This window comes from Schistocerca americana, chromosome 8, assembly GCF_021461395.2.
Source record: "Schistocerca americana isolate TAMUIC-IGC-003095 chromosome 8, iqSchAmer2.1, whole genome shotgun sequence".
In the NCBI taxonomy this organism is placed as follows: Eukaryota; Metazoa; Arthropoda; class Insecta; order Orthoptera; family Acrididae; genus Schistocerca; species Schistocerca americana.
In genome coordinates, this window is record NC_060126.1 from 387355280 (window position 1) to 387382978 (window position 27699).

The 27699-nt window shown below is 43.9% G+C and overlaps 1 protein-coding gene across 1 annotated transcript in view; it reads right to left on the reverse strand.

The window, feature by feature from the left end:
* Positions 1 to 247: 247 nt before the first annotated feature.
* The window catches only part of LOC124545049 (protein yellow-like), a 53265-nt gene continuing 25813 nt past the window's right edge, over positions 248 to 27699 (reverse strand). The window contains exons 3-5 of the mRNA XM_047123837.1: positions 17180 to 17382; positions 12461 to 12722; positions 248 to 3729 (exon numbers count right to left, since the gene is read on the reverse strand). Coding sequence (XP_046979793.1) covers positions 3361 to 3729; positions 12461 to 12722; positions 17180 to 17382 — 834 coding nt within the window. The 3' untranslated portion in view covers positions 248 to 3360. The remainder of the gene's footprint in view (positions 3730 to 12460; positions 12723 to 17179; positions 17383 to 27699) is intronic.

Sequence of the window (27699 nt, forward strand, 5' to 3'; positions counted from 1 at the left end):
TATAGATTTATGGACACTTTGAGATATAGGATTGTGTCTAGGAAAACTGGAAATTTGCTTTCAGATTTACTGCATGAAATTATGGGTTGTTGAAAACTGTATGTTCTAGTGGCGCCAAAGCGAAACCATCTGTTTAAAACAGTTCTTCAGTTTCTTCCTGTATTCGTTGCTTACTATGCCAATAAAGATTAATTTTGTAAAAAATTTTTAATTTGCAGTTGTTTTCAAATTATTTGGACTCAAAAGGTTAAAAAAAAGGCATTTTACTTGAAGTCTTGAACGTACAAAGGTCTTTTTTAATAATTCTAAAATATGTACGTATTAATTCTAAAACATGCTCGTATTTCATTGTTTTACGTCTTTTTAGAAACAGTTGGTAAATTTTATTTACTGCTGTCACTGGAGAGCGGTAATTTACCCCTGCCACCCCTCCCTCACCCCGACTGGCGGAGGAATGATAAAAGAGAACCTAGTATGGCGCGATGTGCCATCGCTGATTTTTGATAAATGTATTGTCTACAAATGAAGAGTGGCAATGGAAAGCGTTCAAACTGTCAATTTTTTCAAAAACGTGTTTTCAGTTCTGTTGTGTTCCCGGTACTCTGTTGCATTTTCCTAGACTTGATCCCCATGCTGAAACATCGAGGAAGTCTCTCAGACATGCGTCAGTAGAAAGTACACGATCTTTATGCCAATTTGTCCTTCCCTCTGGAGTTCCAAACTTGAAAAGATATGAGAAGTGGTTTTTGTTGACTACAGCTCGACTTGTTACAAACTTAATGCTGTATTTCTGCATTTGTATTATCACTAATGAAGTGTGGTGCCTCAGTATTAATAATACTTGGAACAAAAACTTTTTCCTGCTGCTTTGTCGAATACCGACATTTTTTAGACGGTCGCTACGTAGAAAATACAAGTTGATTTTTGCAAAGAAGAAAACAAAAACAAGCTACCGTTAATTGTACTATTTATTTACACAAATAGCACCGCTACCGGTTTCGAATCGACGGGTTCATTTACAAACGGATCTTCACATTTATATTATTTTGATTGTGGTTTACATTAGTTCTTGACCCGTGTTTCCTAACGACTAGTAAGTAATTTCCATAGCAACATATGCAATGTATCACTGGCACAAGGAATTTTTCCAGAAAGGTTAAAATATGCAGTTGTTAAACCACTTCATAAGAAAAATGACAAGACAGACTTAAACAATGACCTCCCAGTTTCTTTACTGGTGTGGAAACAATGTACTTAGTGTGTCACAGTTTGGGTACCAAAAGGGTTGCTTGATTAAGAATGCTGTTTATGCATTCACTCATCAAAGAGTACAACTCTTAAATAAAATACATCATCACTTGGTAATTTTTGTAATCTTTCCAAGGCGTTTGATGGTGCAAATCATGTTGCTCTTAGAAAAACTCAAGTTTTATGGAACTGGTGGTCTTAACGCACAGCTTCTTTGAATCATATTTGAAAAGAATGCAAAAGCTAGTGCTGAATAACTCAGACATTGTCGCAAAGGTAGAAAATTTTAGTGACTGGGAAAAATCACAAAGGGCATCCCACAGGATTCACTTTTGGGGCCACTCCTATTCGTTAAATATGTACTTTTTGCAGATGATACTAATGTTATAACAAATCCCATAAGAGCGAAAGCAGCAGAAGAGTTGGTAAATGATATTTTCCAAAGAATTATTAAACGGTTCTTTGAAAATAGACCCTCCCTAAATTTTGAAAAAAGAAACACACACACACACACACACACACACACACACACACACACACACACACACTATATCCAGTTCTGTACAACAAATAGAGTCATGCCAATAATTGATGTAGCACATGAGCAGGAGTCAGTAAGTAGGGTAGAATGCTCCAAATTTTTCGATGTACATAGTGCTGGAAACTTAAAATGGAAGAACCATATTACTGAGTATATCAAACAACTAAGTATAGCTACCTTTGCTCTTCCTGTAACTGCTAGTCTTGGAAACAAGCTTACGAAGCTTCTGACGTATTTTGCATATTTCCACTCAGTAATGTCTTACGGAATAATTTTCTGGGATAACTCATCACTAAGAAAGCAAGTATGAATTGCACAAAAGCGAGCGGCGTTCTCCCACAGACGTCATGTAGGTACCTCTTCAAGGTGCTGGGCATTTTAAATGCGCCGCCGCAATACATATATTCGCTAATGAAACTCGTCATAAATAATCTATCACAATTTGACAAGAACAGTGACGTCCATACTTACACCACTAGAGGAAAGAATAACCTTTGTTACCCATTATTGAAGCTGTCAGACCTCAGACAGGTGTTGAGGAAAGCAAATTGTAAAACTAATTTAAAATCATTTCTTCTGGACACTCCTCCCATTCCAGTGACGAATTTCTACATAAAAACTCGTATCCAGTGAAAAAGAAATTAAGTGTATTTCCTGTAAGTGGGACTAAAAATAGTAATGTGTTTATTAAAGGTAACACTAATGATGTTTACTTGAATACATATCTTGTAAACTGACTCGTTCCACATCATTTCGATAAAAGAATCGCTCAAATGATCTATGGAACATGTAACTAACTAATCAACAACAAATCTAATGTAAACGCGAACAGCTGTCTCAAGATGAACGTGTCAGTTAGAAACCTGTTACGGCGCCATTTGTGTAAAGAAATGCCATTATTAACATTGGTTGGTGATTATTTCCTTCTTTGTAAGAATCAATATGTAAAGACTTTCTTATTAGCCCTGAGAACAAGTCAGTTCCCTGGTATGAAACATAGAACGATGTTAATAAAGTATTTATTTTCTAATTTGTCTCTTCTGCGGTGATGCGGCGAGCAGCATAATACTGTGTTATCAGAATACCTTCTCAATTTTTTGATACAAACCTGTTATGTACAAACAGAGACACATTGACTTAGACACATGGACTTTTCGTTCTGACAAATGTGAGGTTTGACACTTGGAAAGTTATCCGTTTCCATTCTTCAAATGTCCAATAAGTTTTTATTAATCGTGGCATATTTTATGATCTTGTTTGTCATTGTGTTTAAATTTTAAATAATTTTTGAGACCCTACACTCTTATCGGTTCTTTTTATCAGGATACTTAAAAATGCTCCAAAGCCGAAACTGTACAATAGCAGAAGTAAAGTAAAACTGACATTTTCAGGCGGGATGCAATCACTTAAAACACTGGGGAAGAGTTTCCGTGCTGACATATGATTCGGGTTTTGGAAAGACAGTCTGTGCTTCGCGATTAGAAAAATGTTCTTTTGAGCGGACGAAGGAAGCTGCCACTGCGGTTTCGACCTCAGCGGCTGCCGGGGCACCGCGACGCCGGCGCCGGCGCTCACGCGGCAGCGGCGGCCGAGGTTGCGAGCAGCGTCGCGACGGCCGCCAGCGGCGCCCAGAGTGCGGGGGCGGGCGCGGGGGCGGCAGACGGCGGGGGCGGGGCGGCGGCGGAGCAGGCGGTGCCCGCCACGGCCGCCTCCACCGGCGCCGACAGCACGCGGAAGTTCACCTCGACCGGGTCCAGCTCCGAGTACAGGAAGAGCGGCATGCGGTCGGTCAGCACCCACAGGGTGCCGTTGCCGTCCACCTTCATGTCGTTGGGGAACACCATGGTCACGTTGTCCTGGCCCACCATGCCCTGCGTCTCCGGCGTGTAGGTCTTCGGATGCAGCTTCGAGTTCCAACAGCCCACTGCGTTCTTATTCACCTGCGTCACAAGGTTGGCACGTTAATTTTACTGATTCTTGAAGAAGTGTGTTATATTGTTTCCTATCCTGTACGGCGAACAACTCGAGCTCATACATCAACTGGGGATAAAAAAACAAGGTGGAAGTTTATGAGCTGTGTGTTGTGGCCGTCTGAAGAAACTTTCCCAGATGGGGTCAAGACCCAAACTGTCGAGTGAAACTATAGTATTCCGGAGACCTTTTCAAAAGTGAAACATATTTGACGCATGTATGCTGCCTGAAGCGACGAAAGTAAGTTTGTGCTATGCCTGGGTTTCGAACACACTGGCACAGTGGCTTTGCACAATTGCATGGACTGCCCTAGCCCTCCCTCCTCAACCCTAATTCCCATTAACACCTTAGCCCACTTGGTATTCCTCCTAAACTTGTACAGCATTGCAAAGGCCCTCCAACTTAACTGAACAAGCACCTCAGCATCGAACGAAACGGGAGATCCTGCCTGGAACCCAGGCATAGGCGTTTTGATCAAATGAAACTGCGAGGGTCACTCGGAATGTCTAGTGGGTAGCGTTGCTGCCTCTGTATCAAGGGGTCCCGAGTTCGATTCCCAGCTGGGTCGGGGATTTTCTCTGCCCGGGGACTGGGTGTTTGTGTTGTCCTCATCATTTCTTCATCACCATTCGTGATAGTAGTCAGATTGGACTGTGTACAAAAATTGGACCGAGTAAAAATTGGGACTTGTACAGGCGCTGATGACCACGCTGTTGAGCGCCCCACAAACCAAACATCATCATCATCATTCGGAAAATAAAGAACGTTTTTTCCCAGAGAAATTTTTATTTGATATAATTAAACAAACTATATAAAAATATCGTGTGACTAGGGCCTCCCGTTGGATAGACCGTTCGCCGGGTGTAAGTCTTTCGATTTGACGCCACTTGGGCGACTTGCGCGACGATGGGGATGAAATGATGATGATTAGGACAACACAGAACCCAGTCCCTGAGCGGAGAAAATCTCCGTCGCAGCAGGGAATCGAACCCGGGCCCTCAGGATTGACATCCTGTAGCGTTGACCACTCAGCTACCGGGGGCGGACAACAAACTATATTATACATATAGTATGATTCCCAAACAACTTTTTATAGTCATCATTCAAATTTAGGCACTTGTCGTACTTGTTTTAATAGCTTTGCTATGCCTTCTGCATACTACATTTTCGCCAAGTTGTTGACCCGCTTATTAACGCCTTTTTTAAGTTCATCATCACTTCCGTAGCGTTGTCCACTTAAAAAAATCTTTCAGTTTGGGGAATAAGTGGTAAACTCTTGGGGCTATGTCTGGACTGACTGGAGGATGTAGAAACATTTCCCACTAAAACGGCTGAAGCAAACCTCGTGTCACTCCCGCTGCAAGAGGACGTGCATTATCGTGAACGAAGATGACTCCACTGAATACCATTCACGCTTCTTCTAATGGCGTTGAAGAATCTGGCAGCAGACGTCAGGCGTGCACGCCTATGTTCTTGGATTTTGGTTTCAATCCTTGCACTGTGTGCGTCATCACTGAGGGCTGGCCCGAGCGATCTTCTTCCACTATTAAAGTTCCGAAATATATATTGCGATGGGTCGAAATATCTCCGCGTTTAAAAAGCGAATAACACTTCGCACCTTACATTTGGCGGGATCGTCAGTTTACTCACACATTTTCAAGTCACACAGTTGAGCAATAATCAACCGTACTGAATCGTATCTACCGCCGAACTGAAGCAGATGAGCACCAACGCCAGTCGTCGACCGGCGGTCATTTACTTTCAGAATAACCCTTTTGTATTGTTGCAGAGACCTTGTTAAGTCTCAAACATTCGCAGCTTCTCTCTGCATTTATAGATTACAGATGTTTTAAACTTGAAAAGTTCTCTTAAACCACGTAGTTTCATTTGATTAAAGCACTTGTTCTGGGTTTCTGGCAGGATTCCTCGTTTTGTTCGATGCCGAGATGCTGTTCCAATACAGTTCGAGAGCCTACGCAATGCTGTTCGCTTCTGGGGAGATTATCAAGCGGTCCGAGCCGTAAATGGGAATTTGGGTTGAAGAGGGAGGCGTGATAGGGTAGAATGTGCAGTTGTGCAAAGCTGCTGTGCCAGGATGGCTTAGTGGATAGCTCATTCGCCTCGTGAGCAACAGTCCTGGGCTCGAATCCCGATCTTGATACAAATTTTCATTTATCGCTTCAGTTTGCACATATATACAGAGTGTGCATGTATGCTTTCCCGGCGTATACAGCTGGCGAAGAGTTCTCGGGCTTCCGGCCGGGTGGCGGTGTCTTCAAACTGCGACGTTTTGACGAGTGACATACTCATCATCTTCTGGCGAAGTGCCGAGACTGCGGATGCCGGTCCCTTTTAAGACACACACAGACCTGTACCTCCATGCAACCAGCTGCCACCATCCGGCGCAACGCCAGTCAGTACTGACCACCTTGGTACATAGGGCGCACGTCATTTGTGACAAAGAAAGCCTCTCAGACGAGTTACGCCACCTAAGAGAGGTATTTCGGAAAAACGGGTACAGTGAAACACAGATTGGCAGGGCTTTCAAGAGGAGACAGGCTGACAAATTTCAGGAAGAGGAAGTTAACAAGAGACTCGCCTTTCTTCCATATTTGGGGCCCACATCAGCCAAAATCGGGAGGCTATTAAGAAAAGCAAGCATAAACACCGTCTTCCGACCACCGCCGAAGACGAAAGAGCTGCTGGGCTCAGCTAAAGACCCACTCAAACTAAACACACCTGGTATATACAACATTGCCTGCGAATGTGGTGTGCAGTACATCGGTCAAACGCAGCGCTGCATCTCTAAAAGGCGCGAGGAACACATCAGGCATGTTCGACTTGGACAGATAGAGAAATCTGCTATAGCTGAACAGAGCATCAAAGAAAACCACACCTTTGATTTCGAAAACACCAGGGTGCTGTGCCGAGCCGGGAGCTATTGGGATAGCGTCATTAAAGAATCAATAGAAATACGGGTCCACGAGAATCTTGTGAACAGGGACGAAGGCTATCAACTGAGCACGGCCTGGAATCCAGCATTAGCCGCAATACGCCAGGAACGCAACAAGAACCTTCCAGCTCACGAGACGCGATCAGAATGCTCTGACGGAGACACGAACGGCGCACCCGCTTCCCCCTCCACCCCGCCCGCCGGCTCCTCTGGACCCAGCCTCCCGCGGCCAGGTGGTGGGGGGCACACCGCAGGTATAAAGGGACGGGCATCCGCAAAGTCTCGGCACTTCGCCAGAAGATGATGAGTATGTCACTCGTCGAAACGTCGCAGTTTGAAGACACCGCCACCCGGCTGGAAGCCCGAGAACTCTTCGCCAGCTATATACAGAGTGTTTGAAAAAGAACTCACAAATTTTGATTGTCCTAGAATCTGTACAAAGTGACGTACACTATTCTAGTTTGTGGTGTTTGAATCGTCGACTCTCCAAGTTTGGCTCCCCTACAGTTGGCAGGCCTGCTTGACCTCGAGACGTCACCAATGCTGTTTTTTTTCCTCTGTTCCCTCATTTCAGCCCAGACGTGCATGCAATGCAGTGCAGAGCAACTCAGCAACAATGTGTAATCCGTAACAGAAAGCGCAGTTTGTTTTTTCGGCTTGTGAAAACTGTGTCAGTTATAACAGTGCAACGTAATTTTAGACTTCAGTACGGTGGTGAAACACATACAGTAAAACCTATCCGTCATTGCCTAAAACCGGTAGTGTTTTAAAGCAAAATCACCAGGTAGACAGAGAACTCCTGAAGATGTTGCTGAACAGATCCGTGTTTCGTGTGTTCGGAGCCCAGAGAAGTCATTGGCCAGACGTAGTCTACAATTAGTAGTGCCTAAATGTAGTGTGTATGATGTTGTGCGTAAAATACTTAAAGTTGCACGCTTACAAATTGCAACTGTTACATGAAATAAAACCTACTCAAATTGAAGGGTATGAGTTTGCTGTTGACTTTCTACACAGAAGTGATGATGATATAATTAAAAAAAAAAAAAAGATTAAAAAAGAATCGTTGTGACAGTTACACCTGAAATGTTGGTAAATACGTGGCGAGAAGTGGAATATTGTCTCGATGTGTGTAGGGCAACAATTGGATCCCACGTTGACGTCTACTAACTTTAAACAAAACTTGAAGGAATTCTGTTTCATGATATGTACTCTTTGATGTAATTTTTCATAAATTTCACCATTAAATTTATACTTAAAACTGGGGAGTTCTTTTTCAAACACCCTGTATCTAAAATTGCGATTTTTGTACAAATGAGTAGTCCAGTTTAGAAACATATCAAGGCGTAAGAACTAATTATATACGGTACCGGTATAGAACTTATTATATTGTAGAGTATTGATAGTTATCCACTTAATATACAGGTAAACCCAGTAGCAATGGACAATATTCACAGATACGACACGGACTATCATTTGAAGCAAAAAAATCTAGTAAACATGGGCTCTAAATGCAGACCTTAAGAGCTATGAGCACTTGCTCAATACAGGAGATGTGTTTCACAGTAGCGAAAATGAACAAGTAGTCATAGCTCTTAAGGTATGCAATTCAGAGCCCAGGTATGAAAGACCTTTTTACTTTGAATAATCGCTTCTGTCAGATCCCTGAATACAGACCAATCTTCCTTGGACACCCTGTGTGAATGAAATCTCTGTACTAGATATTCGCCTTGGGGGGAGGGAGGGGGGGTGGAGAGGCGGCAGGTGGACAAGTGACAACTGCTCTTTCTTTGCTGACCCATATGGGTCTACAGGTGTCTTCTGTATGCTGTTCCACTGTCCTGTTCTGGTGATATTAGCTCTTCACACTTTGCATCGTAAAATATACTTTAACTAATGTTCAAGATGATAATAATAATACTGAATACACATTCGATTTTGTACTGTTGACTGTTGGCTGGCTGGCTCTGAGCACTATGCGACTTAACTTCAGAGGTCATCAGTCGCCTAGAACATATAACTAATTAAACCTAACTAACCTAAGGACATCACACACATCCATGCCCGAGGCAGGTTTCGAACCTGCGACCGTAGTGGTGGCTCGGTTCCAGACTGCAGCGCCTAGAACCGCACGGCCACTCCGGCCGGCACTGTTGACTGTTGCTTACAAGTTATAGCTACCAATAATTTTTGTCTTTTTTGATGCGGACGGCTTAACAGGAACATGGTTCATACAAAAATCTCTTTGATAATGTTGAAATGCAATTGACATAAATAAAGTGGTTATTTATTGTTCCAAGATAGATTTCGCTAGATCCCATCACACGTAACAGTCAACTATAAGCCACGATGTACAAATGACTTCCCTTGTATTCTGCCAGCATCGTTAAGCTTTTACACATTTCTGTCTCCAACATTGGCCGCAGAAAACGTCAGCCATTACTATCCACGAGTACTGCACATAATACTGTCCATACTGAGCGAGGTGGCGCAACGGTTAGCACAGTGGACTCGCATTCGGGAGGAAGACGGGTCAAACCCGAGTCCAGCCATCCTGATTTAGATTTTCCGTGATTTCTCTAAATCACATTTGTCAGCCCACCATAGCTCATATCACGTGATCTCGCCATCCAATGACAGCGGATATTCAGAGCATACAACACGTGATGTAGTCAGCCAATAGCAACATCACTGTTCAGTAGCGCGAACACACAAACAAGAAAGTTAATGGTTTAAATTAATGTACATACAGTACAGCTACAAGGAAAGCTAAGCTTTTACATATAATATTGACCGTCAATTTTATCATTTAATTTTTCTCCGACGGTGTGGTCAGGCGGCATCCTAGGAGCACAGATTAAATTGCAGCAGCTGAATATTTCTGACAAGCACGATTATAAATTTCACTGCAGTGCACCGAACATTTCATGGGTTACCTGGCTGAATGCAGTCATGTTCCATACAGCACTTCGACTTTTCCATAGAAAAGTCAGTTGCGTGCGAAATTGCTCAAAATGTCACTTCGCACTTTTTTTTAAGGATAATTATACTTCTTTCCATCGTTATTGCACAATTTGTATCTATGAAAGAACTACAAAAAATGTGAAAAATTAACCTTGAAACTTGGTCTTTTTAGCATGTGTCACCCTTTAAAATACATCAAACGCGAATGTGCCAGTAACATTTTAAATAATGGCGAAAATGGCTGGTCTTCTGGGCCTGAAATTTTTCTAAGTGGCTGGTCCTCCTGGTTAAGTTTTGAATGAGGGTCTAACTTTCCGTGATTTAAGAAATTAATCGCACATTCTCACACGAAACAATTCATCTCGCGTAAAAAGAAATTTACTTTGAAAGCAACGCTTGTCCAAGCCCCATTCGCAGTATTTTCCCGCGATCTATTAAAAATGTAAACAGTTGTAACGTTACGCTCTTCGAAATGCAGCCCAAGAGAAAAGACGCATCAGAAGCTTTTTGATGTTACGAGGTGTTTGACACATTTTGCTGTCGGCAGATGCTTGTGTGTCCACTACGTTTTGTTGCTGCAAAGGGTGCATTTTCTTTGCAAGTAAAGTTTTATTTTGGTGTAATCCTCTTGTTTATGGTTTAATGCTTCCGTATTATTCTAAAACAGCGGGCTAAAGTACAATTCCTTGCTAGAGTATCAGTTCTTACCAGTAAAGACCACAAAAATGCAACTGGAAAATAAAACAATGAAAAATTCACGGAATTCTAAAAAAAATCCTCGACTTTTTCCTGGATTTCTCCCGAACGAAAAAATATCAGAGCTTCTCCGGGACTTCCCGGGGCGTATACACTCTGATATACACTACTGGCCATTAAAATTGCTACACCACGAAGATGTACTACAGACGAGAAATTTAACCGACAGGAAGAAGATGCTGTGATATACAAATGATTAGCTTTTCAGAGCATTCACAAAAGTTTGGCGCCGGTGGTGACACCTACAACGTGCTGACACGAGGGAAGTTTCCAACCGATTTCTCATACACAAACAGCAGTTGACCGGCGTTGCCTGGTGAAACGTTGTTGTGATGCCTCGTGTAAGGAGGAGAAATGCGTACCATCACGTTTCCGACTTTGATAAAGGTCGGATTGTAGCCTATCGCGATTGTGGTTTATCGTATCGCGACATTGCTGCTCGCGTTGGTCGATATCCAATGACTGTTAGCAGAATATGGAAACGGTGGGTTCAGGAGGGTAATACGGAACGCCATGCTGGGTCCCAACGGCCTCGTATCACTAGTAGTCGAGATGACAGGCATCTTATCCGCATGGCTCTAACGGATCTTGCAGCCATGTCTCGATTCCTGAATCAACAGATGGGGACGTTTGCAAGACAACAATCATCTGCACGAACAGTTCGACGACGTTTGCAGCAGCATGGACTATCAGCTCGGAGACCATGGCTGCGGTTACCGTTGACGCTGCATCATAGACAGGAGCGTCTGCGATGGTGTACTCAACGACGAACCTGGATGCACGAATGACAAAACGTCATTTTTTCGGATGAATCCAGGTTCTGTTTACAGCATCATGATGGTCGCATCCGTGTGAACGCCCATTGGAAGCGTGTATTCGTCACCGCCATACTGGCGTATCACCCAGCGTGATGGTATGGGGTGCCATTGGTTACACGTCTCGTTCACCTCTTGTTCGCATTGACGGCACTTTGAACAGTGAATGTCACATTTCAGATGTGTTACGACCCGTGGCTCTACCCTTCATTCGATCCCCGCGAAACCCTACATTTCAATAGGATAATACACGACCGCATGTTGCAGGTCCTGTTCGGGCCTTTCTGGATACAGAAAATGTTCGACTGCTGTCGTGGCCAGCACATTCTCCAGATCTCTCACCAACTGAAAACGTCTGGCCAATGGTGGCCGAGCAACTGGCTCGTCACATACCCCAGTCACTACTCTTGATGAACTGTGGTATCGTGTTGAAGCTGCATGGGCAGCTGTACCTGTACACGCCATTCGAGCTCTGTTTGACTCAATGCCCAGGCGTATCAAGGCTGTTCTGACGGCCAGAGGTGGTTGTTCTGGGTACTCATTTTTCAGGATCTATGCACACATATTGCGTGAAAATGGAATCACATGTCAGTTCTAGTATAATATATTTGCCAATGAATACCCGTTTATCATCTGCATTTCTTCTTGGTGTAGCAATTTTAGTGGCCAGTTGTGTATAAATTTCGACACGGAAGTTACGTGGATTAATAGATTACAGGACGATCACCTTCAAATGTGATGCTTGTTTATAATAACAATCATTAAATTAATTGAAGCTCTTGTAACACAGCGCAAAGAGAAGAAGAAAAATGACATTCAAAGGATTTAGTAGGCACTGATGGTCGTACCTCGTATTGCATGTTGCAGTTACTGTTATTAATCATTTAGTACCCCGGTCACATACACAACACGTCGCTTCTCAGGCAATTACGGTATTACATCTTTGGGGTAGCTGAACGTGGCAGCTATGTGAAAAACAGAGGACATTCGACACGACATGTCTGAAATGGTGCCGAGTTTTAACGATCAAATGTTAAGGGACTGCGGTCAACTTACTGCGCCCTCGCTACAGCCAGTCTGTTGGGGGCTCATAAGAGATTAATTTGCGAACGTTACTAATTAATAATAAGCCGACACTGGTTGTTGAGCGATAAAAGAACAACGAACTCTGACGATCATTTATGTAGAATGTGGAGTGAAGGTGGCAGGGCTCACCAGAGAGTAGAAGAGCACGCCGGACTCCTCGTCCATGAAGGAGGCGCAGGACTGCGTGCTCGGCCCGCGGGAGCCCAGCAGCTTGAAGTCGTGGAAGTGCAGGTGGGCCGCCCCCGGCTCGTGCAGCACGCGCGTCGGCACGCTGAACTCGTTGGTGCTGGAGAAGGGGTGGAAGTAGAGCGTGCGGTGGCCGCGCAGGTCCGGCGCCGACAGCGCCAGCCCGAACAGCCCGTCCGTCCACTGGAACTCGGTGCCCAGCACGCTGCAACGACACCGCCACCCTCAGACCGCCTCTCCACTCGCGCTTCAGCCTCACACAGCAGCAATATCGCAGACTCTTTTCGGCTCGTACGTCAATGATATCCCGCTACTCATTAGTTCATACCTACAAATACTAAATATCATTTATCTTGTATCCAAGGTTCTCGGGTGTCCAGCCGGATCCGATCAAAAAATGGCTCTGAGCACTATGGGACTTAACTTCTGAGGTCATCCGTCCCCTAGAACTTAGAACTAATTAAACCTAACTAACCTAAGGACATCACACACATCCATATACGAGGCAGGATTCGAACCTGCGACAGTAGCCGTCGCGCGGTTCCAGTTTGTAGCGCCTAGAACCGCTCGGCCACCCCGGCCTGCCCGGATCCGATCCGATCGTCGAAGTTCCATGATATTTCGGCGAATAGCCGTTCCGCCATCATCAGGTGGTGCTGATGGAATGATCTGTGTGCGCTGTGTCTGTGGTATTTATGTCCGCGGGGTCCCGCGTGGTGGGAGGGGTGGGGGTAGCTGCAGCCACGCTCGGTGGTAGACGCAGTTCATCTCCGTCCGCCGTGGCGGACGGATCTCGCGTCCTCTTGCGCCGTAGCTCCTTGATGGTGTTTAATAATTGTTTCCAGGTCTTGCTAACTTGAAACACGGTATCCCTGTTGATGAGGTTATCTGTTACTCGAATTTCTATGGCCTCCTTGTAGATACTGTCCCAGTGAGCACTTGTGGGGGGGGCAGGATTTTTGTCTTTTCGAAATTCGCTGTGTGTCCGGTTTCAATGCAGTGTTCTGCTAGGACCGAATGGCTGAGTAGGCGTAAGCGGGTGTGACGTTCGTGTTCTTTGAATCGGTCCTCGACCGTGCGAACTGTTTGGCCGATCTAGGATTTGCCACAGCCGCACGGGATTTTGTATACGCCCGCTTTCTTAAGGCCTACGTCATCTTTTGCCGTTCCTAGAAGGTCACGAATCTTTGCTGGTGGCCGGGAGACTGTGTCAATCTTTTGTCGCCTTAACAGTCTCCCTATTTTTGACGACACGTTGCCAGCAAACGGCAGAAAGGCCCGAGCTTGCTTCTCTTCTTCGGGTTGTTGATCATCTCGGTTCTTGCTGCACTTCTGTTGCCGGAAGGTCCTTTGGCCTTGGTGGTTGCCATACCCATTCTTGCGGAACACAGTCTCCAGGCGTTTGAGTTCCGTTGGCAACTTCTCTTCATCAGAGATCGAGTGTGCTCTATGTACCAAGGTGCTGAGCATTCCATTAAGCTGCGCCGGAGCTATTCAAGGAACACGAATGTCACTCCCGCTTACGCCAACCCAGCCATTCAGCCCTAGCAGAACACTGCATTGAAACCGGACACACAATTTCGAAAAGACAAAAATCCTGACGGCCACAACTGGGACAGTATCTACAAGGAGGCCATACAAATTCGAATAACAGATAACCTCATCAACACGGATACCGGGTTTCAAGTTAGCAAGGCCTGGAAACCATTATTAAACACCATAAAGAAGCTACGGCGCGAGCGGACGCGAGATCCTTCCGCCATGGCGGACGCAGATGATCTGCGCCTACCACCGGGCGTGGCTGCAGCTACCCCCACCCCTCCCACCACTCGGTGCCCCGCCGGCCGTCCGCGCCGGGGTACGACTCGGGACCCCGCGGACATAAATACCACGGACACAGTGCAGACAGATCATTCCATCAGCACCACCGGAACGGTTATTCGCCGAAATATCGTGGAACTTCGACGATCGGATCCGGCTGGACACCCGAGTACCTTGGATACAGCACATTCGCCGGGAAAGCCTCAGACCACATATCATTTATCTTGCATCATTTCAAAAATAAAAATGTTCAAAGAAAATTCTTTTTCAATCTGAAATTTAGTTAGGCACTGGTTTTGTTGTTGGGGATGGAAGGTTAGAGAGGAGGTGTATTAACTAATATCTGACTGCAGTCAGGGGGAATGGTCTCATAGTTCTAGCGGCTTTAGAGGGCATTTAGTGAAATTCTGATGAGAAACTCGCGCCAGGAAAAGAACTGTTCGGATGTAAAATAAGTTTGAAGATCTATTACTGTCAAATCTCCTAGCGTATGGTACGCGCGCAAATGGAGAGGAGAGCATTGTCGTCACTCCCCGCTGAAATTGTGACATGGCATACCACTTTCGTCTCACTCCAACAACAGCTGCGAGAAACTGTCACGTTCACAAATGGGAGGGCTGACGGTGGCGCTCCGTGGAACCGCCCTATTCTCGACTGTGAAGAGAACCCGAGACAGGAGGTGTTGTTGTTGTTGTTGTTGTTGTGGTCTTCAGTCCTGAGACTGGTTTGATGCAGCTCTCCATGCCACTCTATCCTGTGCAAGCTTCATCTCCCAGTACCTACCACAACCTACATCCTTCTGAATCTGTTTAGTGTGTTCATCTCTTGGTCTCCCTCTACGATTTTTACCCTCCACGCTGTCCTCCAGTACTAAATTGGCGATCCCTTGATGCCTCAGAACATGTCCTACCAACCGATCCCTTCTTCTAGTCAAGTTGTGCCACAAACTCTTCTTCTCCCCAATTCTATTCACTACCTCCTCATTACTTATGTGATCTACCCATCTAATCTTCAGTATTCTTCTGTAGCACCACATTTCGAAAGCTTCTATTCTCTTCTTGTCCAAACTATTTATCGTCAATTTTTCACTTCCAAATCAAAAATGGTTCAAATGGCTCTGAGCACTATGGGACTCAACTGCTGTGGTCATAAGTCCCCTAGAACTTAGAACTACTTAAACCTAACTAACCTAAGGACAGCACACAACACCCAGCCATCACGAGGTAGAGAAAATCCCTGACCCCGCCGGGAATCGAACCCGGGAACCCGGGCGTGGGAAGCGAGAACGCTACCGCACGACCACGAGATGCGGGCTTTTCACTTCCATTCATGGCTACATTCCATACAAATATTTTGAGAAACGACTTCCTGACAGTTAAATCTATACTCGATGTTAACAAATTTATCTTCTTGCCATTACCAGTCTACCTTTTATATCCTCTCTACTTCGACCATCATCAGTTATTTTGCTCCCCAAATAGCAAAACTCCTTTACTACTTTAAGTGTCTCATTTCCTAATCTAATTCCCTCAACATCACCCGACTTAATTCGACTACATTACATTATCCTCGTTTTGCTTTTGTTGATGTTCATCTTATATCCTCCTTTCAAGACACTGTCCATTCCGTTCAATTGCTCTTCCAAGTCCTTTGCTGTCTCTGACAGAATTACAATGTCATCGGCGGACCTCAAAGTTTTTATTTCTTCTCCATGGATTTTAATACCCACTCCGAATTTTTCTTTTGTTTCCTTTACTGCTTGCTCAATATACAGATTGAATAACATCGGGGAGAGGCTACAGCCCTGTCTCACTCACTTCCCAACCATTGCTTCCCTTTCGTGCCCCTCGACTATTATAACTGCCATCTGGTTTCTGTACAAATTGTAAATAGCCTTTCGCTCCCTGTATTTTACCGCTGCCACCTTCAGAATTTGAAAGAGAGTATTCCAGTTAACGTTGTCAAAAGCTTTCTCTAAGTCTACAAATGCTAGAAACGTAGGTTTGCCTTTCCTTAATCTATTTTCTAAGATAAGTCGTAGGTTCAGTATTGCCTCACGTGTTCGAACATTTCTACGGAATCTAAACTGATCTTTCCCAACGTGGGCTTCTATCAGTTTTTCCATTCGTCTGTAAAGAATTCGTGTTAGTATTTTGCAGCCGTGGCTTATTAAACTGATAGTTCGGCAATATTCACATCTTTCAACAACTGCTTTCTCTGGGATTGGAATTACTATATTCTTCTTGAAGTCTGAGGGTATTTCGCCTGTCTCATACATCGTGCTCACCAGATGGTAGAGTTTTGTCAGGACTGGCTCTCCCAAGGCTGTCAGTAGTTCTAGTGGAATGTTGTCTATTCCCGGGGCCTTGTTTCGACTTAGGTCTTTCAGTGCTCTGTCAAACTCTTCACGCAGTATCATTTCATCTTCGTCTACATCCTCTTCCATTTCTATAATATTGTCCTCAAGAACATCGCCCTTGCATAGACCCTCTGTATACTCCTTACACCTTTCTGCTTTCCCTTCTCTGCTTAGAACTGGGTTTCCATCTGAGCTCGTGATATTCATGCAAGTGCTTCTCTTTTCTCCAAACGTCTCTTTAATTTTCCTGAAGGACATCGATTATTTTCATGTCGGCATTTGCCTGCTGCCCATCTTTGTAGAAACGCAAGTTAAGTATTGCCAATTTAATATATGGTAATAAACTCGATTAATAAGATTTGCTCGAATTGTTGTCTGGCTATGCGAGAAAACAGCTTCCTAGGCACCCTAACAGGACGAGTGGGACAGGGAGTAGCAAGAAGGTGAGGTGGTCGGTAAGCGGCAAGAGCCGCGGTGCGCACCTGTACTCTCCGGCCAGCGGGTCTGAGTGGAAGTAGTTGTGGGAGACGCGCCAGGTGGTCTGGCGCGCCCAGTCGTGCACGACGAGTCCGTAGGCTCCCAGGTCGGCCGCGTAGGCGAAGGTCGCCTCGCAGTCGTAGCCGCCGGAGAGCGCGGGCGCCACCTCCACGGCCACGTTCGCGAACAGCGAGTCCTCCTTCACCACCTGCCGGGCACACACAAAAGCCGTCACTCGCGCCGTACCCACTGCCACCACACAGACTTCAGCCTACCGAAGGAAGGCAGAAGCGTGATTCAAACTGGTTCAAATGGCGCTTAGCACTATGGGACTTAACATCTGAGGTCATCAGTCCCCTAGATCTTACAAGGGAACCTCCCCATCGCACCCGCCTCAGATTTAGTTATAAGTTGGCACAGTGGATAGGCCTTGAAAAACTGAACACAGATCAATCGATAAAACAGGAAGAAGTTGTGTGGAACTATGAAACAAAAATAAGCAAAATATACAAACTAAGTAGTCCATGTGGAAGACAAGCAACAACAAGGATAGCCGGCACGGTAGCTCAGCGTGTTCGGTCATAGGGTTAGCTGCCCTCTGTAATAAAAAAATTGAGTCAATGGCTCGACACTGAACTTGAACGGGTGTCCTGGGACATCCGCACCGAACAAATGAATCGAACAAAATGGGAAAATAAGAAAAAAAAAAGAAAATTAAAAAAAGGGCCGGCACGGTAGCTCAGCGTGTTCGGTCAGAGAGTTAGCTGCTCTCTGTAATAAAAAAACTGAGTTAATCGTTAAACAACGAACTTAAACGGATGTCTTACGACGTCCGCCCCAAGCGGATGCAACGAACAAAAGCGAACAGAACGAGATAGCCGGCACGGTATCTCAGCGTGTTCGGTCAGAGGGTTAGCGGCGCTCTGTAATAAAAAAAACTGAGTTAATCGATCGACAAAGAACTTAAACGGATGTCTTACGACGTTCGCCCCGAGCAGATTCAACTAACAAATGCGAACAAAATGAGACTTTAAAAAAAAAAAAGTGGTTAGCGTGAGCACATGCGGAACGAGAGGCGCAAAATGGTTCAAATGGCTCTGAGCACTATGGGACGTAACTACTGAGATCATCAGTCCCCTAGAACTTAGAACTACTTAAACCTAACTAACCTAAGGACATCACACACATCCATGCCCGAGGCAGGATTCGAACCTGCGGCCGTAGCGGTCACGCGGTTCCAAACTGACGCGCTTAGAACCGCACGGCCACACCGGCCGGCTGGAACGAGAGGTCCTTGGTTCATGTCCTCCCTCCAGTGAAAACTTCAATTTTTAATTTTCAGACAATTGTCAAAGTTCAGGCACTCACACATAATCAACTTCGCTCTCTAAAATTCCTGGACATGTTCAGATTTGCTTGGACATATGCAGGATTTGACGGTCTACACACGCAAAAATTTGAAAACGTTAAAAAAATATGTTTCGACAGACCACAGACTGTGCGACTGTGAAACTGTTGCATTCATTTGTTGCAGTTTATGTCACAAACTCATCACATGTTGGGAGTGATTATCACATCCACAAGAAAACCTAAATCGGGCAAGGTAGAAGAATCTTTTTACCCATTCGCCAAGTGTACAAGTTAGGTGGGTCGACAACATATTGCTGTCATGTGACGCACATGCCGTCACCAGTGTCGTATAGAATATATCAGACGCGTTTTCCTGTGGAGGAATCGGTTGACCTGTGACCTTGCGATCAAGTGTTTTCGGTTCCCATTGGAGAGGCACGTCCTTTCGTCTACTAATCGCACGGTTTTGCGGTGCGCTCGCAAAACACAGACACTAAACTTATTACAGTGAACAGAGACGTCAATGAACGAGCGGGCAGATCATAACTTTGCGAAAATAAAGAAAAGAAACTTTTCACTCGAGGGGAGACTTGAACCGAGGACCTCTCGTTCCGCTGCTGTTTACGCTAACCACGGGACCACAGCGCTCCTGAGTTCGTATTATCCTTGATGTTGCCTATCTTCCACACGGACTACTCAGTTTGTATATTTCGCTTATTTTTTTCATAGTTCCACACAACTTCTTCCTGTTTTCTCGATTGATCTATGTTAAATTTCTCAAGACCTATCCACTGTGCCAACTTATAACTAAATCTGAGGGGGGTGCGATGGGGAGGTTCCCTTGTTAGAACTAGTTAAACCTAACTAACCTAAAGCCGTCGGCACACGGACCGAGCATCCGAACGTTGAGCGTTGAGCGTGCCGAGTTTCTGACGTCAAAGCGTGGAATAGCACGTTCGGGAGTCTTTCCGAACGTGCAGAGCAATATCTGACATTTCAGATATTCTGAGCGTGCGTCTGAGCGTTGACCAATGAGATGGCACAACGCCATCTACGTCACACGCACGCCGTCTCCCTTCAGTACAGAGTCGTGATACGCCATATTGGCATTCGTTTCAAGCCTATATGTATAAATGCCGTTTCTGGGCACCAGCAAATTGAGAATCACTGGAAAACCCTTTGTTAACTGTGTGATTCGTTCCAATAAAATAATGACAAACATCATATTCGTGGAAAAAGAAGTATTGTAATTTGCGTGTTATGAGAGTAGGCTATTTGAAGGCAGCGACGCACTGAAGATCCACCCAAAACGCGTTGTTCTTGGTACAACTTCCTATAGTTAAATTTCAGTTAGTAACATATCTACGGTTAAGGTTATCAGCAACTGTTAAAATACAATAATTGTAAATAGTTCCAATGTTATTCGTGTAGCGTAATGAGTAGCGTCAGGGTCCTCTACTGATGTGTTGATTGGGGGTGGCGGTTCGCGTCTCGACGCTTCCGTATTTTTTTTTTCTTCTTAACATTCGCGTTTCAGTTGGGTTCTGATACTTTATTATTAGCTTAATATAAGTATATATTATAATATTTGATGTTATGTAAACCATTTTTTGAGGGGCGACTTTGTTCGATTGGCTTAATCTACAGGGCAGCTTGCGCTACTTGTATAAAGATATTTTGCTCCTTTTTCTTTTACGCTTCGTAATTCACATGTTGCAAAGATTCTGCAACTGGGGGGTAGGAACAGTCCTCATGTAAGACTGACCTTGGGGTTTTACTAAAATGTGGGAATGATGAAATAACCAAGAACCAAATTAGTACCGCACTGTTTGTAATGGAACTTTTATAAGCCTGTGTCCTTATTTATTGGACATGGTACTTTCCCTTTCGTGGACGATAGAGGAAACATGCGTTTTAATAGAGCTAACGTGGGAATTTTACGCGCGCCCGTTAAGTAAACAGTGTGATTTACGAACTGGAAACATCCCACAACTGCCGCTAGAGTGCTTCGCGATACCGTATACCACGCTGGGGCCCGCGTACTGTATGCACGAGTGGCACCGTTCCTGAGCGTTCAGCAGCACGTTGAAATTGGCACGCTCAACGTTGACGTTCGGCAGCAAGGTCCGTGTGCCGACGGCTCAAGGGCATCACACACAGCCATGCCCGAGGCAGGATTCGAACCTGCGACCGTAGCAGCAGCGCGGTTCCGGACTGAAGCGACTAGAACCGATCGGCCACAGCGACCGGCAGAAATTTGATGCTGGAGAGTATCGATGCCCATCCCACATCAGTTACTCTGAACATCGTTCTAAAAATTAATTGTTGGTAAGGCGGGTGCCAGGTAGAGATTCATTGGGAGAGTCCTTAGAAAATGTAGTCTATCAACAAAGGAGGTAGCTTACAAAACACTCGTTCGACCTATACTAGAATATTGCTTATCAGTGTGGGATCCGTACCAGGTCGGGTTGACAGAGGAGGTAGAGAAGATCCAAAGAAGAGCGGCGCGTTTCGTCACGGGGTTATTTGGTAAGCGTGATAGCGTTACGGAGATGTTTAGCAAACTCAAGTGGCAGACTCTGCAAGAGAGGCGCTCTGCATCGCGGTGTAGCTTGCTGTCCAGGTTTCGAGAGGGTGTGTTTCTGGATGAAGTATCGGATATATTGCTTCCCCCTACTTATACCTCCCGAGGAGATCACGAATGTAAAATTAGAGAGATTCGATCGCGCACGGAGGCTTTCCGGCAGTCGTTCTTCCCGCGAACCATACGCGGCTGGTACAGGAAAGGGAGGTAATGACAGTGGCACGTAAAGTGCCCTCCGCCACACACTGTTTGGTTGGCTTGTGGAGTATAAATGTAGATGTAGATGTAGCTCTAGCTCCCTGGATAGTTCCACTTTTTTTAAAAATAATTTTGAAAGTGGCGGTCTTCCGAATGCTGCCGTGCAGGCTGTATACATCGCAGGACGCTGACACATCGCAGGCATATTCATCAATCGGGGCTCTAGCGGAGTATGCTGAAGAAAATAATAGTTCCACTTTCTTCCACCAGGTGAAAATGTGGCGATGCAGGCCGTCAGAATGTGGTGTTCGTACAGGAAAAGGGGAGGAACGGTCAGACACATGATAACGGTGGTTCTGGCACGTTTATTAGGATATAGTCACAATTTACATCTTTTCGGTATTGTAACATGCTGCATTCGTAATATGGCATGGTCGGCAGTTTCTCGCAGAGCAGAGCATACAGTATAATAAGAAAGATATTTCGGCGTATACCATCCTTCAGATCAGAAAGAGTCTTTGACGATATAAATCTCGGGAGAACAGGCTTGTATGAGTGTGCATAGGACACAATATTTCGGCAATCGACCACGTTGCCATCATCAGGTCGAATTAAATCGGGTGATGCTGCGGGAATTAGATTAGGAAAGGAGACACTTAAAGTAGTAAATGAGTATTGTTATTTGGGGAGGAAAATAACTGATGATGGTCGAAGTAGAGAGGATATCAAATCTAGACTGGCAATGACAAGGAAATCATTTCTGAAGAAGAGAAATTTGTTAACATCGAGTGTAGATTTAAGTGTCAGGAAGTCGTTTCTGAAAGTATTTCTATGGAGTGTAGCCATGTATGGAAGTGAAACATGGACGATAAATAGTTTAGACAAGAAGAGAATAGAAGCTTTCGAAATGTGGTGCTAGAGAAGAATGCTGAAGATTAGATGGGTAGATCACATAAGTAATGAGGAGGTATTGAATAGAATGGGAGAGAAGATAAATTTATGGCACAATTTAACTAGAAGAAGGGATCAGCTGGTGGGGCATATTCTGGGGCATCAAGGGATCGCCAATTTAGTATTGGAGGGCAGCGTGGAGGGTAAAAATCGCAGAGGGAGACCAAGAGATGAATCCGCTAAACAGATTCAGAAGGATGTAGATTGCAGTAGGTACTGGGTGACAAAGAAGCTTGCACAGGATAGAGTAGCATGGAGAGCTGCATGAAACCAGTCTCTGGACTGAACACCACCACAACAACAACAACAACAAGGCTGTTCACCGGAGATTTATTTCGTCATAAAATACGCCTGGAGTAATTGAAGAATCACCCCACAACTAGAAGTCATATGGGTTTAAGTCGGGAGATCTGGATGCCCTCACATCTCGAAATTGTCTAGGATGATGCGGTCGTTAACGAAGCAAATCATTCACCTGGCAAGTAGCATGTGGTGTAGCCCCATCCGACATGAAAATAGTGGTGTGGACACAGTTGAGTTCCAGCAAAGCTGGAATCACATCCAGGTCAAGGAGTTTCTCATAACGTGCAGGTGTAGCTGCACACCTAAGAGGCTCTCTCTAAGAAAAACGGACAGAGAATGAAGGAAATTGTGAAACCACACCACCAGAGGATGTTCCTGCACAACATGTGGCGGAGTTCAGCCCAATATGCGACAGTTCGGTGCATTCAGGGAACCGTGCAGAGTAAATTCTGCCTCGTCTGTTTAACGAATATTCCTAGGTCACATGTCATCCATTTCCACGCGTGCCAAAAAACGATGGGCACAGTCACGACGTTCTACCCTATTTTGGGGTTTCATTTGGTGCACAGTCTGAATCTTGTATGGATACCAGTATAAAATGCTCCGCATAATCTTTTGAACTGTTGACTGTGGGAGAGACACTTCCCGCACCGACTGTAGAATTTGAAGCGTGTGCAGCACGATCGGCTACAGCTATTAGCAACGTCATCAAATGGCTCTGAGCATTATGGGACTTAACTGCTGAGGTCATCAGTCCCCTCAACTTCATCAACAACTGCCATGCCCCTGTGGACCTCCAGTTTAACTGTTTCTTCAAATTTCTGGGTCATATTCTTTAGACCATGTATTGACTTGAGGCCTGTTCGCAACTGTTTCTGTCGGGAATATTGCCGAAATGCAGCGCTGCCATTGGTGCCTTTCTCACAAACGACTTCGGCTGCAGAGCACGGTCTTTCTTCTCAACAGCCACTGCGTTTCGTACCGAAAACATCAACCTTCTTAACCCTTTACACCAACAGTCACTTTACAAAAGCAATCAACACGCGTCGTCAAGCAGCAGACAGCGTACTGACGTCAAAACAGGATAAACATTTCACGATTTGCCTACTTACAGCGCCATATTTTCTCCTGGTGGCAGAAAGATGGACGATTATTTTTTCAGCATACTCTGCGAGCGCACCGATTAGTGAACATACCTACGACGTTTCAATGTCCTGCGATGTATATAGCCTATACTGCAGCACTCGGAACACTGTCAGTTTAATAATAACTACCCGGTATTGCTACTTCATTCGTCTCTTTAAAGGAACCTTTACAGTTAGATGCACTTTTCTTATTTATCATTAAATGACAAAAATACTTTTATTTGCGTTTTGTTTCACTTATTATTCTTGCGACCTATGTTTCGAGTCGTTAGTCCGTTGTCTAGCACTGCTAACAAACATATTGTTCTGCATAATCGTGCAAAAGTACAGAGCAAATAATTTATACTCAAAGAAATTATTTGGTAATACTATATATATACAAAAAACGCTTTCATAATCATAGAACACAAAAATAAGTAAATAAATGACACATCGACATATAGTGGAGCACAATTCAACAAAACTTGAATTTGTAATCAGTCATTCTTTAGCAGTATCAAGAAATGGAGGATGCTTGGAGACAGTTTGCCCATTCAGTAGCTGTTCATATTTGACACTCCTAAAGTAAACTGATCACCAGTACAATTTCCATTACATTGTGCCCCATTATAAATCAACATGTCACTTATTTAGTTATTTCAGTGTTCTATGGTTATGAATGTATTTTTTTATATGTTTAGTTTTAGGATATAATTACTTTCAGTATTGTAAATTCTTTATTGTTTACATCTGTACCCTTACGCACAAGAATATCTGTCATTAATGCTAGGCAGCGGAAACAAATAATTACTGAAAGAAATGCTAAATAAGTATTTTTCTCGAGATGCTAATGTTTCACCACGTACCTACAATGAAATTAACAGAAATTGTAGTGGAGGATGTTGTATCTAGAGGGTTGTGCCTAGGAACGCATGACGTTGTTTGGTCCGTTCGTGACTGATTTTTATGATCACATAAATGAATGCACGCTAGGGACCGACGCAAGCAGTTTCTGCCATTTTTTACAATTTCTGTTGTTGTTAGACACGAGATTGTTTTGTACAGCATTTGTAAATATTTCGCGTCCTACACATTTATCTGCTGTATAATACATTACAGCTACGTATTTGAAACACATTGTTAATTCTTCAGGTGCAGAATTTTAGAATTTTAATGGTAACTAAAATGCTATATGTCTTTAGAACTACGTATACAACGTGTCAATAATTAAGACATACTTCGTCGGCCGTGTAGCATCTTGTACTCGGAAATAGAAAAAATTCTTTTATCATGGAACATGTGATACTTGCAAACGAACTGAGTTTCTTTAATGTCTTAATAATCTTACCTGTCTTGAAACAGGAAATTGGTTTTTGTTTCCAATAGCTTCTATTTCGAAATTTATTTAACTTCTAACTGGTTTTTCTTAACACTTCTGCTTAATTTGATTTCACTTACTGCGTATAGGTGTGCAGTAGAATAATAATGTAATGATTAAATACAATATTGAGAAGATTTTCTCGACTGCAACGCTTTTAAATTTCAATAGCATATTTGTTCCTGTATAAACTATCATGTTGTACCTCGGAGCATGTTTTCACATTTGGGAAAACCTTAAGTTTTCGTAATAATTTTTGCAATTTCTGAAAAAGACTGCAGCACATAAAAAGTGAACGCCACCATTTTAAAATGAAATAAGAAAATATATTAAACTTTAAATACAGGACTGCCTAGAAGCGAAAGTCAGAGAAGTGTTCCTAGTGAAAGTAGTATACTGGGACACAATTGTACGTGGCATCAGAATAAGATAAGAATGTTAATAAATAAAAATGAAACTAGCGTACTATTAACGATGAATGTCTCTGATAGGCTCGATAATGCGGATCGTTGACTGTGCGCGACCGCAGAGCAAAGATACTGTACTGTTTTGTTGGAGCAAGAGAGCGCTGACGCTTAGTCGTAGGTAGCTGTCTGTGAGGGAAAGACGATGGAGTAAGCAGTTTCTGTGATGTGCTGTGTGAAGCCACCAAGATTTAGATTAATGTAGCAAAGTAAACATTGTCGAACATGGAAGCAGAAGTCTTCGTGGAAATAAGGAAAAGAAATTATTAAATAAGTATGATTTCTGTTTTTGCCAGCGCGTTAGTATACATGAGTTGGCTGATAATTTGCAATTGTTGAGTAACCCAAGAATGTACGTAAACTGTTTTGAGAAAAGGACTAGTTAGGTATTTCATTTTTGTAATGCTTTTAAGATTTCAGAATGAGATTTTCACTCTGCAGCGGAGTGTGCGCTGATATGAAACTTCCTGGCAGATTAAAACTGTGTGCCCGACCGAGACTCGAACTCGTGACCTTTGCCTTTCGCGGGCAAGTGCTCTACTATCTGAGATACCGAAGCACGACTCACGCCCGGTACTCACAGCTTTACTTCTGCCCGCGAAAGGCAAAGGTCCCGAGTTCGAGTCTCGGTCGGGCACACAGTTTTAATCTGCCAGGAAGCTTTTAAGATTTGTTAACACAGCTATGTGTAAATTCATTATCTGCATTTATGTTGGATTAATGAAGTTAGATAATACTTGCTGTTTAAATCTCATTGTTTATGAATCAGTTGTGAGTAATGTAACTTCAATTGTCAGATGTTTTTGAAAAGCCAAACTTAACCTGAAATATAATTTTGCTAAAAAACTGAGTTTTAGTAATTCACCATAATCAGTACCGCCTCTCAGTCCAACTCATATATTTTTTAAAGAAGTTGAATTTTCTTAAATGTTTTCGTTTATCAGCCAAATGAACTTCCAGTGCATTTCAAGTATTACGGCCAGTAATGCACACTGCTGAGTCTGTAGTTAGCATATACATATTTTTTATGAGAGACCAGAATATATCGCGTTACTCCGTTGCTGCTTTGGATGTAAGACAACTTAATTTATTTGTTATGTGCATAGGGACCAAACTTATCAGTTTTGAACAGGGTCAGATGATTCATTGCCTAAGGAACTGAATGTATTTTGTAATGACTGTATTTCGTTATTGGTATTGGGAGGTGCACTGCCCAATCAGTTCGTGTAAAGTTTTGCTAACAATAACACAGAGTAAGCACATCACTTGCAGTTACAACACGCAAGACGACAATTCGAGTTCTGTATCCATTCCACAGTTCAGAGTTCATTCAACGTAACCGTAAAATTTCTCATTTCACATTTCATAAAAGATAGTTACACTAGTTACAACACTTTCTCCTACTGCGTAGTGGATCACTTCGTTTGGTTCACGACTGACACTTTTCCTGGGTTTTGTGACCAACGAGCTTCGTTTAGACGAGAAAGCTCTATGTAATGTTTGTAACTTGTATGTTTGATGTTTTGTCGTGTCGTGAGCAAGATGCAGAAAAGTAGCGATAGCTATAGGAATATTGGTTTGATGAAAAATCATAACTTTTTGACTCCTGTTAACATTGTGATTCTTGAGTTTCTCCCGGCGTATTTGGTAATCAAAATCTCCACGGGCGTAATGGTACCCCCTCTTTGTGAACCTTCGGGAGTCCATATAGTCTAGGCGGTACCGGACCTTGGGGTAACAATTTCTTAGCGTCACCCTCCGGTCCGGTACCGCCTAGACTATATGGACTCCCGAAGGTTCACAAAGAGGGGGTACCATTACGCCCCATTGTCAGCAACATCAGGGCACCTACATATTTGTTGGCCAAATACCTGACGGGAATATTAAGTCCTTATGTGGGTAAATGCCCTCATCACATCCGTAATTCCGTGGATTTTGTTAAACGCATTGATAGCTTCAGGTTGGATGAGTCAGATATCATGGTGAGTTTTGACGTCGTTTCCTTGTTTACGAGGGTACCCCTGCGAGAGTCACTAGAATTGATTAGTCAGAAGTTTGACGAGAAGACCACTGAACTTTTTAGGCATGTCTTGACTTCCACGTATTTTCTTTTTAATGGAGAATACTACGAACAAACGGAGGGAGTCGCCATGGGTAGCCCACTCTCACCGGT